Source organism: Haliotis rubra, unplaced genomic scaffold (assembly GCF_003918875.1).
Source record: "Haliotis rubra isolate DU_JTF1 unplaced genomic scaffold, ASM391887v1 Scf168, whole genome shotgun sequence".
NCBI classification, from domain to species: Eukaryota; Metazoa; Mollusca; class Gastropoda; order Lepetellida; family Haliotidae; genus Haliotis; species Haliotis rubra.
The window spans coordinates 361,442-378,289 of record NW_025765647.1 but is presented as its reverse complement, the minus strand read 5'-3'; the positions used below and the strand labels follow the sequence as shown (position 1 = coordinate 378,289).

Here is a 16,848-nt window from a genome sequence, read left to right as displayed (position 1 = left end):
GTAATATAGCTTCAGCAACAAGGAAGAACGAGATATTGATCGAGTATACAATCGACAACATATCAATTTGGAAAAATGCTGTAAAATATTGATCAATTGTATTCTACATTACTAGAACAGAAAATCCAACACAGACATATAGCAAAATCGTTATACAACAGGTTGCCGACTGTACAACATGATCCCTATCAGTGTCTTGCAGTACTGTACAACAGTACTTCACGAAAGTATTGGTAACAGATCATAATTCCCTGTAGAAGGATATCGCAGTTCAACTCAGAGAGACGTACCGCAGTACCAGATCAATACAAGATCAATAATCTTCATGCCAATCAGATAAAGGGAGTACTTTTATGGCGCATCGGTGAATTGTCATTTTTTACTTTCGTTTTATCATTCTTTGGCACAATTATAAGCATATGAAATTATAATTCCATGATCAACTCCTGGGTTTATCACTTCTGCGTCAGAGGATGGCTCTCGTTAAATACTGGGGTTTATTTTAGCATAATGAGATCATAGCGAAGGCACCTTATCTTAACCTTGAGTATGGAGTTGGTTCGTTTGCCAGTATTTTGTAACAAATTGGCCTGAATTAGAACTTGCACCAGTAATCTCTGGATTATGATATGATACTCTCATAGACTCCGCCCATTACCATATATGGTTACTTATTGGTTTCCCGCTCAGAGTTTCCTCGATCTACTCTGATGCTATGAAATATAGTGTCAACGTATATCTTTTGTCAGGATATTTTGTTTTCATTTTAACAGAAATATACATTTTACGTGTTACGTGCTATGGGTAGGAGTTAATGTGTGCAACAACGCATAAAGTTCCATGCTGATTTCGTTCTGAAATCGCATCTCACTGTTGTCATATTTTACAATCATGTTCTGGTTTAGGTCGATATTTCACTGGGACAAACAAATGATGAATAAGCAAAAACAAATTAAATAAAGACGACTAATTTTGAACTTAAGATAATCCACAAGTGCATGTTAGGAGAACATTACGTACGCAAAGTGTATCAACTTATTTCTTTTGTTGAAAAAAGACAACACGCAATGAATAAAACCGTAATATAGCTGAAATATTGCTGAGTACGGCATTAAACAAAAAAATAGAACAAACAATGAACAAAATAATAAATAAAAGTGACCGTACGTCATTTTAGAATCCGTTTAGGAAACGTATAGATATTCACATATCTGTGCAAGAAATCTATGTATGATTTAACATAGACTAAAATAGGAACTGCTCTAGGCATATTTCAACGAAAACATGACAAAATTATTTGAAGAAATTATGATGTATAGTTGTTTGAGGACGTGGTATTCTCAGCCCCCAGCCGACTTGCTCAATCACTCAATCAATCATGTTCTCAAATGCACTGTTGATTGACATACCCCTTCTACATATGATTGCATGTGCATGCATGTGATTAGTGAGTGATTAGTGAGAGATTAACACTGGCTTATCTATATTGTTTTCCGCCAGTTCGGCCTTAAAGAACCCAATCTACTTGACAAAATATTCAGCAAGCTCTCATCTGCTTCTGACCTGATAAAATTACATATATTTAATCCCGAATAATGAGCAACGTTTGCGATTTCAATTATGTTGAGCCTGCAATGTAAGTAAGAGTAAGTATATTGGCAAGTGCAAACATGTTTTTTACATTTTAAAACCATTGCCATGGGAACGTTACGAAATCTCCGTTTTAATACCATTTTGCATGCAAGCTAAAAGTAGAAGTCACCGCTTTCGTCCTCAGAACCCAGACAATGATAGAAACACATGTTGTCGGTTCCTAATCAATTTATCGATTGCTCAAACCATGTTTTAAAATAATTCTCCGGGACGCGATGAAACATAATATTACTGGCGACGGTCTGCATAATTAATTGATGGAGACAGTGCCTGTTCAATTCTACATTCATCATGAGCATTGGTTAACATGGGATCGGAATGTTTATATTCCCATTTCCTAGCTCTAATTGACAAACCTTGTACAATTGATAAGTAAACTGTCCGGCAAAATAAAGCTAACACAAATGTTTGATGGTGGATAAACATGAAGCTTACAGGAAATAGTATTTCGAAGGTGATGAATTTGAAACGGATATCACTGTTGCGTTTTAGACGTTAAGTTTGCAGTGTTTTGGTGGCTGTTTTCAACCTAGAAAATTCGGATAACGTTTTCAGTCAAATCCAGTTTTCACGTGTATTCTTTTGCCCGACTTGTTAGACCTATTCATTAAGACAATTTAGTTTTAGTTTACTTGGGAAAAGTTTAGTTATTCCTTAGTTTTAGGAGTTGATGATGTGTTTGAAAATTAGTCCATTTCACAAATTTGAGAACAGAGAATGAGTTGTAAAAGTACACTTAGGAAATGAGACTTGTTCTTCTCTTACAACTGATGACTTAAGTAAAGCAATATTTTTAAAACTTTTTCAGATTCGTGTTTACAAAATCACTGAACTCTGTCTTTCTAATTTTTAAGGTATGATACATGTATGGCGATAAAGGAACGAGCACTATATGCCATTTGAGACGGCTGTTTTATAAAACAGTTTTGATTTAGAAATGGAAAGTATATGTTTAAATTATATAAAATATGTTTATTGATCTGTACAGCGGACGCTTATGTATTGTATAAAGACAGTTTCACCGTTATTTCTTTCATCTTAAACTTCCACTGCACATAGCAGATTCTTTAAACTTAGCAGGCTTGACCAGGACACTCGGACCTTGACCTCAGCTGCAATGCTGTTTATGTACTTATTGTTTTATGATGGGTGGAGGGGGTACATTTACTTAATTCTGAGAAAACGATAATCTTATATGGATTCATTTTCAAAGAAGCTGGTTCTGGGATGTTGAACCATGCCTACGTATCTATACATCCTAATAGAAATTGGTTCAATAGATTTCGACCGATTCTTGTGATCTCATAAGGCAGAGTGTCACTATCATCCTTATCTTCATCCAAAATCTTGATAAAAACTGTCATGTGTCAAAATTTTCAAACACCTTGCCACCTTTACAGTGCCCTAAAACTGTATAAAAACTAACTGTGACTTAGTGACATGTAAAGTTTAAAACATATCTGTAATAAAATGTATCAGAATTGTTATATACGTTTAAAAACGTTTCTTCATCGGAGATGATGGGGGATACGGAGGTAGCTGGAGGAGCAACAGGTCAAACAGACTCGGTATGTTGATGAATTGTTTACGAACATCACAAAAAGTAGTTTCGGAGTCTGGGATGTGATAAATTTCAATATTCCAGGGGAAGTGTCTGTGTGCCTGTGTCACTGATTTTACATTCAACTTCTTAATGTGTCGGGAAATGATTTTTAACACTGGAATGATTAAACACACGTACTTGTAATTGAGTGCGCATTGCGATTAATATATTTTTAACAGCTTATACCGGATTTAGAAAGAGTTTCAATTGAATCTTTTAAAGTTGAATTTATCATTCAAAACCGCAGGAAATGAACAGTTTTTTATATTGTTTTTATTCGAAAGTCAGAGAATAATCAGCCTCATCTATCTGCCAAAACTATCCCACAATAGTGGTGAAATGTATACAAATGGATCACTGAAAGTTATTGAAGACACCACTTGGTCGCGAAAAGGGTAAGCAGGCTCTCCACTACCAGAGACACCCGCCACTCATTCAAGTACAGCATGCATATATTTTATTATATATTTATTTTTTGGTTTTAATAGGATAGCGTTATACAACGTAGTTAGCACGAAGTGGATAAATGTCACTAGTAAAAAGAAGCTTACACAATAACTGGGCACATAAGGGGAAGATTAATCTGCTGTGTAAACGGTAATCAATTTCACGTGCATTTCCTGTCCTTCAAATGTCAAACACGCGTGTCACGAAATGCATGCCAGGAAAGTTATCTTCACCTCAAATATAAATCGGGTTTATGCTGTTTTGCATGACAGGTGATGTAACCCTTCTCGAAAACAAGATACAACAATTTGATTATCGATCGTTTGACCATTTCTCTGTGTCCTGACGCGACGCTGGATTAAAGAGGGACCGGTTGCTCGGGAAACTCCGGAATTTCCCGATGTCGCTTCGGGATCAGTCATTTAGCTCGATAATTTTTCCACTCTGCAACAGATTGCAAAGTTAGATTAACAATATCTTAATTCGTGATAGCTGGCGCTTGAGAGAAAACCTTGCATCGCGCTAATGTCGCAAGCTTTACAGCATTAAGCTAGTGTAGGAAATCGAGACTTGTATTTGCAGATCGATTAACCAAATGTTTTCCTTTTTGACTCGTGTTTTGAGACAATCTGTCAAGATCTAAGTTTATACAGCCTTGAAATCAACATGAAATGTACACGTTTCTTAAATATTTTGATAATTTCGCTAGAATGTTGCTGCCTCGAAATCAGTTTGTCAGAAATGTCATGAGAATAAAAATTCAGACAGGATTCAGACATTTTTCAAACCATTGTAATTCTAAATGATTTAATTGTGTCTTTATAGCCCCTTGGCGTCTAACAACTTTTAAAACCTTACCCGAACATCTTGGAAACTGCTAAAACTGTTTCAACGAAACTGCAGGGACATTGAACCAGTTTGTCGTTGTGAACAGCGAGGGCGAAGAAATCAATAGGCAGTATTGTTTCATCAAATTTCGCGATTTTCAGTAAGTTTGGGTTTTATTCAACGTATAATTTTGGCATGTAATCAACTAATAAGATGGTTGTGCCTAAAGGCCGGCTTAGACTCAGGGAACCTAGTTCAACATCTCGGAGTTGGTCTGCAGCAAACACGAGAGAAAACAAACTATTACATAATTGTTTGTGACAGACTTCGTGCAAACACTGAGCTACGGTGCGGCAGGAGGAAGCGTTATATTAAAAGAAAACAAAAATTACTTACTAGTATATCAAAAGAGAAACACAATCGATTGACATTAAAGAGAACATTTTAGCTTGAAACACAAAAACGTCATCAAAATGAAAGAGAACAACATTGATAAACTAAATGCGAAAAATTGACCATGTGAAAAGAACAAGTATTACTTGTATTAAGAGGCAAAAACATTGATTAACTTAAAAGAAAACAACTGATTATACCAAAGTAAAAGAACAATTGATCCTGTTAAAAGGGAAGGATTGATTATATTAATAATAACATTTACATACTTTTCCATAATTCACACTTGACTAGAAACACAGTTTTATAAAACTTGTTAAACCTTTTGCACTGTGATAGATTTTATGTCTAGATCAAGGTATGAATCATATATGTTTATGATTAATTCACATATACGTATTGAATTTGGTTAATGTTCTGTGCAACTGGTGGATTTTTGTATTTTGTTTAAATGACATGGAGATTGAATTTAATGTAAATGGGAACTATAGACATTTAATACAATTTAACAGATATTATATTTAATATGTCTGGACACTCATGGCCACACGCAACAGGATTCTAATTGTGCATGAGTTTCAACTGTTATACTTTAATCAATGGTTTAAACGGTATTTGATATTTTTGCAAATTGTTTTTTGTAACAATGACGAATCGACATGGCAGTCTATTTCATGGATGCAAATAATAACGTTGAACTGAGAACCGTCTGTAGGACGAAGGTGATATGTACAACAATTCAAGCCAGCCCCTGTCATACCTTCGATTTGGTGGGTATCAGTTTCCGACAAGAACAGCTGTCGAATTCGCCAAGGACGAGGTTGAAGCTAGAAGGTGCAAAGTTAAATTTTTATTGATAAACGTTTAACAAAATCCAAGAAACGTGAACCCGTTTCCTGAGAACCGACGGGAAAGGAGATAAAATGAACTCGTGAAAATGACAACAAACGACAACATATTTTTCGGTGGGCCGGGTAACACATTTCAGGGTTAAGCGGCCAATGCGGGTCGATATTTAATACAGTTCTCCCCAAAACACATCGTTAGTGAACCACAAGCTTTAATCATGCATTTCACACGATTTCACTCTGTACCTTTAATAAATATCAACAACAATACAACGATAAGCCGGACAAGAAGCACTCAGGAACATAGCATTTACGATTTGTGGAAATAGCGCGACTTGAGAGTGTGACGGTAAGCGTGATTGACAGCTAAGCCGCGCGTTGAGAGGAAAGCTCGCCGGATGGGCGTGGCTTAGACGCTGGCCCCGGCACAGGCATAAATACAATTGTATTTATCATAGTGTGGAATCCCCCTTGCTTCACTCGTGGTGAGGACGTTTTGCTTATGATCGCGATGGAGTCCCCAAGCCATGTCTTACCCCATCAAATGACCACCCAGCCTAGCCCTACCCCCGGGCTCACACCCAGTGGACACAACCCCCTGAATTTGATGAGCAAGCTACAGAAACCAGGGACGTACAGTTCTCCCCCACCGGTAGCCTGCCACCCCGAAAACAATGTGTGTAAATTGATCGAATACCGTGGGGCGAAAGTTGCAGCATTTATGGTAGACGGCCGTGAGTTGATATGTCTACCCCAAGCTTTTGAACTTTTCCTCAAACACCTCGTTGGAGGGCTCCATACTGTGTACACCAAACTGAAACGCTTGGACATAACCCCTGTTGTTTGCAATGTGGAGCAGGTTCGAATCCTACGAGGACTTGGAGCAATCCAACCAGGGGTTAACCGATGCAAACTTATCTCGTGCAAGGAGTTTGATATTTTATATGACGACTGTACCAACTCAAGGTGAGTACTTGTGGATGTTTCCCTGTTGTTTCGTTGTTTCGTGTGGACATAACGCTATCTCTGTGTTTCCCAGCTTGGCTAATCTATTTGTTTTGATTGACAGTGTCATTCTGTTATTTCGCTGCGTAGTACCACGCCGTTAAGTAGTTCATGTGTATCAACTGTGAAATAGATATATGTTCATTTCAAACTGCTATTTACATGCATAAATGAGTATGTAAAGCGGGTCACGACATCTCCCATCGCGAAACAAAAAAACATGTTCGTGTTTGATTTGTTATTTATAAACAAAGCATTACATGACTTTTTTAAAAGAAATATATCAATATAAATCAAAGTTGATTGAAATAAACATCAGCCTTGATGGGTGTTGACATATGCTTGACACAATACGACATCAATGAAAGCTATGTCAAGAGCCCTGAAATGTGTTGTCCAATTAGTGCAATGTGCTCTGATGTAATTGTATTAGAAAATATTACATAATAATAACCAGTCGTCAAGATAGACGTATTAATTGCCATATCTAAAGCTATGATGTGTACCAACAAACACGTCCTCGAGTACATTTCACGGCTAATCAGACAATTAATTCGACTTAAGACGAATGGTATTTGTTTATACCGCGCCGAGATAAGATAGCCATGTCAAATATGATAAAAATGCAACAGGGATTTGTTTGCTGATGAATTACTTTTATCTAAGATAGTATCCAGATATGAACATCGCTGAAACGTCTGTGTCGTTATTTGCAATATACACAAATTACTCTGCAATGTACACGCAGGATAGTGCAATATACATGAAATACGTTCAGTAATTAATAAATAATTATTTCCGTAGTTCAGTCAAATGAATGATACAAATGATGATTGATTAAAACAGCAAAATGAATATTTCTTTTGAACTTGTATTTGTGTATCACTGATTCATAAATAAGTAGAATAATTATTATATTTGCTGCGCTTTTATGACATTTGAAATAGACAACTGTTCCTTTGTTCTATTATCAGTCGACATCAGCGAATAAGTCAAATGCAAACTGTCATCAACACCAACCTTTATCTATGATCAGAGTGATGTAACACATTCATAAACAAAAGCACCCTCATCCTCACCGTCTTTGTCTAGTTATCAGATATGCGATAATCTTTACTGATTATCAACTGTATAATTGTTTGCAGGTATTGCTTGAGAAGACTGGCAATATTGATTATTGATGTTTGTATCAATATCAACACGAAATAAGTGTCATACTGATAATGACACACACAAAAGCAAACAGTTTTTTGTAAGTATTAATAAATATTGAAGGAATTATGAATATATAAATCGTTATTTTCAATTGGTTGTTTTTATCCAAACCTCTTTTCATCTGCATATCTCAAAGCAAAATGTGTGTTACATTTCAACGTCAAATAATGCTTAATTGTCTTGACAATTCCTGCCACATTCAATGGTGAGACAGTGAATGGGTGAATTATGCGCATAGTTGACAACAACAGCTAAGAGACACATAAATCTAACCCACACATAACAAATCAACGTTATAGAATTCAAGTCTTAATTACAGTTAGTGTAATAAATATGTAAATATGCCGTCCATTGTACAACGTATCATATAGCTCAGCACCAACATCTGTCATTGATATTTAACAAGTACATACAACCCGCTTGATAGGTTTTCTAAAAGGTGTTTTTCAGTATTCATGAGGGATTGAAAACTTACATAGCTAATCCCAACTACAACGAACATATTTCACGCGTGTGATTTTGTCACATGCGTCGTGAACTCCTTAAGGACCAGCTAGTCGACGTAGTCTTAAATGTATCCCCCTTGCACAGATGTACATCCTCTCTAGTTAATGTCGGTGGGTGTTTACATCTAAAGATGTGCATTTCTGTCCTGTCGGCTCACGGAGATGTACTCCAGTTGTACAAAGGTGTACATTTCATGAAATATGCATCCCAGTTAAAAGAGTTTTGTTTGTTATTCACAATGTAAATTCCATTATGAGACTAATATTAAGAACCCTTTAGACATTTAACAACTCAATAATATAAATGCTCGTATATTGTTCATTTCTTACAATATATTTGTAAAGTATATTGGCTACATTAACACCAAAGTACCACTTCCAATGTATATTTGAACTTGATATTGCGCGCAATTCGCATACAGAACTAATCAATATCATTGTCTGTTGTCACGAATTATGTATATAACTAAAAAAGGATGTTCATTTCACTTTGAAGGTTGTATATTTCGATATGTCCATTTCAAACTGGAACCACATTCTGATTGAAAAGCAAGCAATATTCATATTGAGATTACAAAGCACAACGGTTCTAATCATGTAGATGTGGGGATGGTTATTAAATGATATTTAATTGCATCAAAATAGCAAGACACAGACACGTGCATATCAATGTTTAAAAGACACTTACATTGAGTGCGATTTACACATACGGGAAATATTGATTCATAAAATATCCTTCTGTTCCATATATCGATTTTACACATGTATTATCCATTAAGGAAATTATGACAAGCTGTTGTGAGACTGTTTTATAAGTAATTGCATTCTTGATTTAATGATTTCATATCGCACCCTCCATATTTTGCATGCTTCTGACAAGCTCGAACTGAGACACACAACACGCCTCAGACGTGGTGCTAACAGCCGAAACATCATTGATTGCACTAAATAAATTGTATCAGAAACAGATTAAATATTTTGAATTATTTTCTCGTGGCGCTCACAGGTTTATTATTCAAATGTATCTTGTTTTTTAAGAAGAAAGTTTTTCTACAAACAAATAAATTTTGTGAATTTTTAATAAATTAACTTCAAGTTCAATCTTTTTGTTATTACCTGACTATGAATTCAAAGAGGCAATACACAGTTAACACACTGTTCTATAATTACCATTAATGTAATGGTAGTGTTGCCCCGAAATTGAATAAGTTCAACATATATGCGATTGATAATCGATTGATAATCGATACTATGGGAGTTCATATATGCAAAGGGATTATTCTCTTTGTTTCTTTTATGAGTAATCAGTACAGATACAAAGGTATATACAGATATTTGTTGACAAGAACACATGTTAATAAGTTCTTCGAATTTCTACAATTGCAACTGCAAGTTCCGTAGTACCTTTGTTCCGTTTTTGGACTTACAACAAGTGTAATCACATGGCCGCAGATGTTTTGTTTATTGTGACAATTGCATGAGAGAGTCACTTAATGTTTACATGTGACTCATTCTCTCTTCATTCTGTTAGGCAAGTAACACACAAAGCAGCAACATATTGTTTCTGCAACAGGTTTACACAGATTGGTACTCGACAATAAACACATTGACTGAATCTGCAAATGCAATTTGGCTGATTTAAGTAGATAAACAATGCACAACTCACATTGTCACTGCCTGTCAGTTGTCAATAGTCTCTCTCTCTCTCTCTCTCTCTCTCTCTCTCTCTCTCTCTCTCTCTCTCTCTCTCTCTCTCTCTCTCTCTCTCTCTCTCTCTCTCTCTCTCTCTCTCTCTCTCTCTCTCTCTCTCTCTCTCTCTCTCTCTGAGATCAATCATTAAACTAAATACCCCTCGCTCATAGTTTACGAGCGGTCAGTCTCTATCAGCATCTCAACAAGATAGCCATCCCCCAAGTCCTTTAATTCAACAAGCATCTTTCCATCCTCGGTCCGATTTCTAGCTAAGAGACAATCTTTAATGTCTTCACCCACATAATTAGATCACAAGCCTAGTATTAATACATTCTGTAAAATTCCCTTTGAAGAATATTTCATTGCTAACAGGATTTTATGAGGGGGGTTTGCAAGCTGGCATACTATGTTAATTTTAATGCTACAGTCAGAAGGGCTTTAAGAGAAACCGATGATTTGGATATCAGAAATAGTTTCATTTTAAAGAACAAGGTTAATACATTTCAATTTCATTCTTTTATGATTTTCATAAATCAATTAAGTCATAGCGCACTGTCATTTTCCGCGCGATCGAAGATGTCTCTGCGGTCGGCCATGTGTGACTTAAAATAGAATGGGGTAGTTATTAATTTTTCAAATAATGTATTAAAATCGTAAACTATTTAATGAGTTACACACTCCACAAACACTACTTATAGTTGTATGAAAACACAGCAACCCCAGTTATGATCTCCAAGTCTTTATATTGGGTCTAAACGCCCATACTATCAATAGCTAGCTCTCGACGCGGAATCACAAGCAGTCATGTACGTATTGTTTGGTGTGTACAATACATCACTGAACTGGGCGGATTCAATACATGTTAGTGTTAAAGAAATTCATCCATGACTTCGCGCTTGAATACATGTTTAGAGATTATGAATTATTTATTTATTGGTTTTATACAACCCGTGTATCACTTACATTTGAATTATTTAACGATCCTTTTAAAATGTCTGTTCATTTTAAAAATAAAATTTCTCGACTGGGAAAAAATTGATTTGGATTTTAAATATAAAATAATGGGATTTCTTTTGCGATTAATTCGAGATAACGTGACTGGGTTCGAAACATTTCGAGTGTTATTGGTGTTATTTGAGGAGACGGTATGGGGAGCGGATTTTAAGTAATCTTTTATATCTATATGATACTGACTAAGACTTTATGCATGATGATGCGATCTTGATGCGTCCTTTGATCAAACAAAAGCTTGTCGACAGAGCTCTTGGATTAGAAACCTGTCAAGTGCTACTCAAATCACATGGCCTTAACATGTTCTTGCCCTGGGTTTGCCCTGATGTTGCCCTGGTGCTGCCCTGATGCTGCCCTCTCTTCATCATGTCAAAAAGGGTTAAAAGAACAAAACCAAACGCATCTATTAATCTTCACAATCTAAAACTCCACCAATATATGAACATTATCCTTCTGTAAACATGTATTTACTTATAGACGTATATAAGACAATGGAACTCTAGGTAGATTACACTTATCCAACCGAATAATCATAATTCATAAACCAAACGCAATTTAAATAACTAATAATCAATTCAATGACCTATGTTCATTATTATTCAATTACATTAACGTTCTGTTAAATTATCCCATGTTTGTAATGTAACACATCCGAAAGGGATGAAACGGTTATTTAACTACACAATGTAGCGAAATTTATGTTAAAGTTCATTTAACTTAAATGTCGATTATGGATAATATAGTTTATTTTGTGTCCTGATTTAAGTTAGATTTTCAAATTTAAAGTTTGAATATGATTCCTACATCCCCAAGTGTCGTCTGCTACCTTTCTTATTGTCGTCTGCTACCCTCTTTTTGTCGTCTGCTTGGTAAAAAGGCCACTTGGGCGTTCTTTGAAAGAAACAACTCGATATCGTTATGGTCGTGGGCAAAACTGACAATAATTATCAAAATGGAATTTCCATTGTGGCTTTGTAGTTCCTCATCAAATCTTGTAAAGCGAATTGTCGTCTTTGGGTGAAGAAATCTGATCGTTCAGCATTCAACATTTTGGGGGACTGTCGGTGGTGGCCGTTGAGCGAATGCTTCCAAATCATATTACAAAATAGTTACAGAGCTCTTCCCATCAATTCTGTGGCTGAAAACTATTGGGCCCCCAGCGGACAGAGAGGAGAGAAATTGTCTTATTGAAAAGAAGAGATAAATACATCGGATCAGCAGGCTTTTTCACATCTTCGGTCGACCGTCGCGAACTGTCAGAAACCCTCCGATCTCCTGTTGTGGCAGAAACAGAATCATTATCCATGAATATCATTTTAAACACATGAACGATACACAAAACGCGAGGGTTTCTTTTCAGAAAGGTTTCAAGTTTCTCTGTCAAAGGGTCGGAGCATACTTCATCATTAACATAAGTTTTTCCTTTGCGTCTGTGTGCTTTTGAAAAGCTTCACAAAAATTACCTACACACAGTAGAGGTTTTGGACGGTTCATTAATTCGGAAACACTGTCTGAATTTGTTGGGGTTGTAAACAGCACCAGCAGATGGTTGGGGCTCCAGGACATAGTAGAAAGGAAATCTACTCCCCACTGTCTCCCGTCCTGCTTTCAAACCGATCAGATTTCATTTTATGAAGGGCCGATTTCAGATGCACTCCAAATGAAATGAAAATCCGGCTAAAGAAGAACTTGGCTGTTTTGATTAGGAGATGTAAAACTCACAAAGGTCAATAACTGCGTGAAATGTAACCCAGCATCTTCTTACGATCAGATGATTACTTACTCTCTTATCAATATGATCATCAGGCTGGATTACCTGAATAAATATGAAATAATAAATTCGAGGTAAAGATCGTGTTGACATTCTTCAATATTTGAAATAAACATGGTTTTTCACTCATCTTCCTGACAGCTCAGGACGTGATATGTTCATTAAATAAACAAGGGACTGTCACATAAAATTGCGTCTAATCTATTATTCATTAATCTATTATTATTCAATTTTGTAGTAATGGCTCAATGAACGGATGCCAATGCTTACCTTACAATAATGGCATTACTCCAATGAACACAGTCACTGTGTTGGACAACACCCATTTGATTTTATGTGACATTCAAAATCGCGTGGAAGCTGTATAACTCTGCCCCTTAATCAATAAGTAGGGAGTCTCAGTTCTTGTAAATAAATAATTTAATTTTTAACAAACAAGATTTATTAAAATGAAATCGGTTTGTTGATCCGTACATAACCTTCCAACACACATTAAAATAATTATAAAATTATAAGTTGATGTAGTTCGTTTGAATTTACACCATGTTTCTGAACTAATTCAACCATCGTATGTTCAGTGCTTTACTGGATCGGTTGATAGTGTTGAGTAGAAAACGTTGTACATAAAAATTAAAATTAATGAACTCTCCGGCAACAAATTCATGATTATTCGGTGAGTTGTAATTTAGAATGAGATGTTTACATTAAAGCGTCAATTTAGTTTGGGATTAAAGAAGTGGCATTGTTTCTTCGGTGTTCAGTGGACCGTATTATACTGTCATTCGAGTGTTGAGAAGGTATATGTGACGCATACACAACGACCTAATACATACAGTTTGCATTCAACACCTTACGTGAGGATTGAAAAAACTACATACATGTTAAAACATAGATGTAGTCGAAATTACACAGTGTAATCTGATTTTAGCAGAGATTTCTCATGGTGGCGCCACTGGTGGAACCGGATATGCTCACCTTTTCGCAAACACCTTACGTCACTTTTTAATAGTGATTCTATACACATGCTCTTGATATAGTTGAAAAAGAACACCGAGTTCTGCTCCAGCACGGATTGTGTAACGGGTTTTGTCGTTTATCTTCATTTCATTTTATAAACATTTTATGGAAAGGGTTTTGTCGTTTATATTTGCAGACTTCTAAAACAATGTACATCACGACAAACAAAGGAATATATTTTACTGTGCCGTGGTGTCTCCAGACATGTAAATCATCTCGATTAAAGTTACAACTTTTTGTTGCTATTTTCTAAGATACTATGGAAGTCTAACTTATGTGCGGACTGTTCGGTTGAATTATGCTGCAGTTGCCTAACAGCAAAGCTCACACGCTAAAAATGTTGAAAATATCCAAAATTCACAACAGAAACCCTTACATAAATTGAGACAGTATTTCGGATAAAGTAACTACAAATATGTCGACGTACTCCACTCGTTGAAAGGTTGACTCTGGAATCAAGTCAGTTTATTGCTCAACTCGATCGTTATATGGTGTTTTCACATACAGTGCCATCTGCACTGATGTTTAAAGAATCCTCAAAGTTTATCCATAAAGATCTCATGGGCTCATCTAACAAAGTTTAGTCACAGTGCAAACACCTCTAAATATTTTATCGATGTCCAGCGGCGCTTACGAGGCTTTTGAAACAGTAATTAGAGTTATCTGCCCTTGTTCAATGCCAACTGCACTCGGCATTCCACCACAGGAAGTTCAAGTATGCTATATACTCCTCTCTCACTATCTTCGACTCCCGTGACGGACAATTTACAACACCGTCCACCGAGACAGTTAAAGAGCATAGGCTCTTTTCAAGAGCCCTCGACAACCGATATTACGACTCAACACCGTGAACCACCGCGAGAGCAAGGCCGTGTCTGCTTACAATTAGCACGTTGCTGGTTCTGTGATAAGATAACGACACAGAGAGTTTGCGCTGGCTTGACATTGCTGGCGATCTGGTGACTGGACCTCGGCTCAACTGGTCGCCGGAGTTAATTAAACAGCGCCTGAACATGCTTTAATCTGTATCAAATTAGGCGCTGTTCTTGCAGCGGTCAGAAGCCTTTTTTACGGGAAATTGTCGTGCGAGGACAAAGGTTTTCCGATTTTGTTGACTCTATTTGATGTGGTGAAAAGCAATGGAGCACCCGATTTTTCGAGTTTTAATTGAATGCTTGGATTGATGCCGCTTTAGAGAAAGTTATTTTTCATACGAGAGCCTGTAGAATAAGTGGATCGTGAACATTTCAATCTTGTTTCGTGGCCGTTTTTCTTTAAATTGAGATCAATTTTTGCGCATTGATAGAATTTGCGGTTTGGAGTTATAAAATGATTAAGCCATATCGCGTAGGAGCGAAAGACACTGTTTTAAACTTGCGTACCATAGCTAACCATCTTGTGCATGAGATTAATCGACTGGATTCTCCGGATAGACGACGCCTTTTGCGCGTTTGTACTTGTATAGACAGGCCTCTTTTGAAGGATTTTTTAAAAGTTTGTACATTCGAGCATTTGAATCAAACGGTTAGATAAAAAAACAACTGTCCCTGACACTGGGAGTCAAATGCCCCTGGCTTAATGTCAGGGTATAAACAGCTTATTCAAGTGTAATCTTCGATTATCAAACACTTGTAAGATAAAACAGGGGATAGCCAAACGGTACTGCAGATAAACAAATGTCGGTCTACTCGAGTGAGATCACTTCATATCATAACACTGAACCTGCCACTGATCCGCTTGGCGGTTTATGACACCGAGGGTGAGTGCTCATTGTGTTGTGATTCCAGAGACGACTAATCGTATCTATCGTGATACCTTTCTTATTGGCGTCAGTTTAATGATTATCGCCGTCCCAGCAATAAAACGGAATAGATACACTGGAAATATTAGCGAAATGCCGCAAAGGACAGCTATTGTATGCAGCTATTAATACCATGGTACATATGGTCCTATTGTTAGGTTACCATAGTAACCATTAACGCTCTCAAATGTCGCGAGTCGATCTGGATGTAAGAAGTTTTGATTGCATTGAGGATTGAGACGCGGGTCAGAACGCTGTAAAGTGAGGGGCCTATTAGTTGGGATGTAGGTGAGTTATGTAATGGCACATTCTCGAATAAAAGTGAAATGTGTGTTATTATCCATGACAGGGGCTGGTATAAGACAGTCCTTTTCTCACACATGGATGATTATTGAATCGATCGTGTTCTTCAGTTTGATTAGAGAGGTATTATGTTAATACGTCCACCGTTGGAGTTCAACGTGTATTCTATCGAACAGTATTAGCATATTATCTTGACTGGAAGGATTTTATTAACTATATATTGGGATGTAATATGAACTCACATCTACGAACATTGAGGTTCCATGAGTGTTTTGCCGAACTCGAGTTAGCAGGGGTATTCAACTGCTTAGTCGAACTTTGGAGTTAGCAAGACTATTCAACTGATTAGTCGAACTCTGAAGTTAGCAGGAATATTCAAGTTGTATAACTTGTAGTGGATGCCTAACGTCAGCCACACTGCATTAGAATTTCATGGAACTATTCAGCTATTCAACTGCTTGGTCGAACTCTAGGGTTAGAAAGTCTGTATCGTTTTTGTCGAGTCCTGGAGCTGGCAAGCCTATGGAACTGTTTAGTCGAACTCTTGTGTTAGCAAGATCATATTCTTGTTTAGTGGAACCCTGGTCTAAAGACCGTATAACTGTATAGTTTAGCCCTTTAGTACGGCCGTATAAGTGTGAAACGAAAGGCTAAAGTTTCCAGGATTTGATAACTCAGATATTCGAAATCTGTAAGTCCCTTAACTCCGAGATTATTCGAGTTGAAACATTTAGTTTCCTCACGTACGTAACCAG

General features: G+C 36.7%; 1 protein-coding gene across 2 annotated transcripts in view; it reads left to right on the top strand.

Moving 5' to 3' along the window:
* The first annotated feature begins 6,239 nt into the window (after positions 1–6,239).
* Positions 6,240–16,848, top strand: part of LOC124272268 (dachshund homolog 1-like) — a 90,286-nt gene continuing 79,677 nt past the window's right edge. For both annotated transcript variants that reach the window (XM_046707433.1, XM_046707432.1), the window contains exon 1: positions 6,240–6,738. In XM_046707433.1, coding sequence (XP_046563389.1) covers positions 6,275–6,738 — 464 coding nt within the window. In that variant the 5' untranslated portion in view covers positions 6,240–6,274. The remainder of the gene's footprint in view (positions 6,739–16,848) is intronic.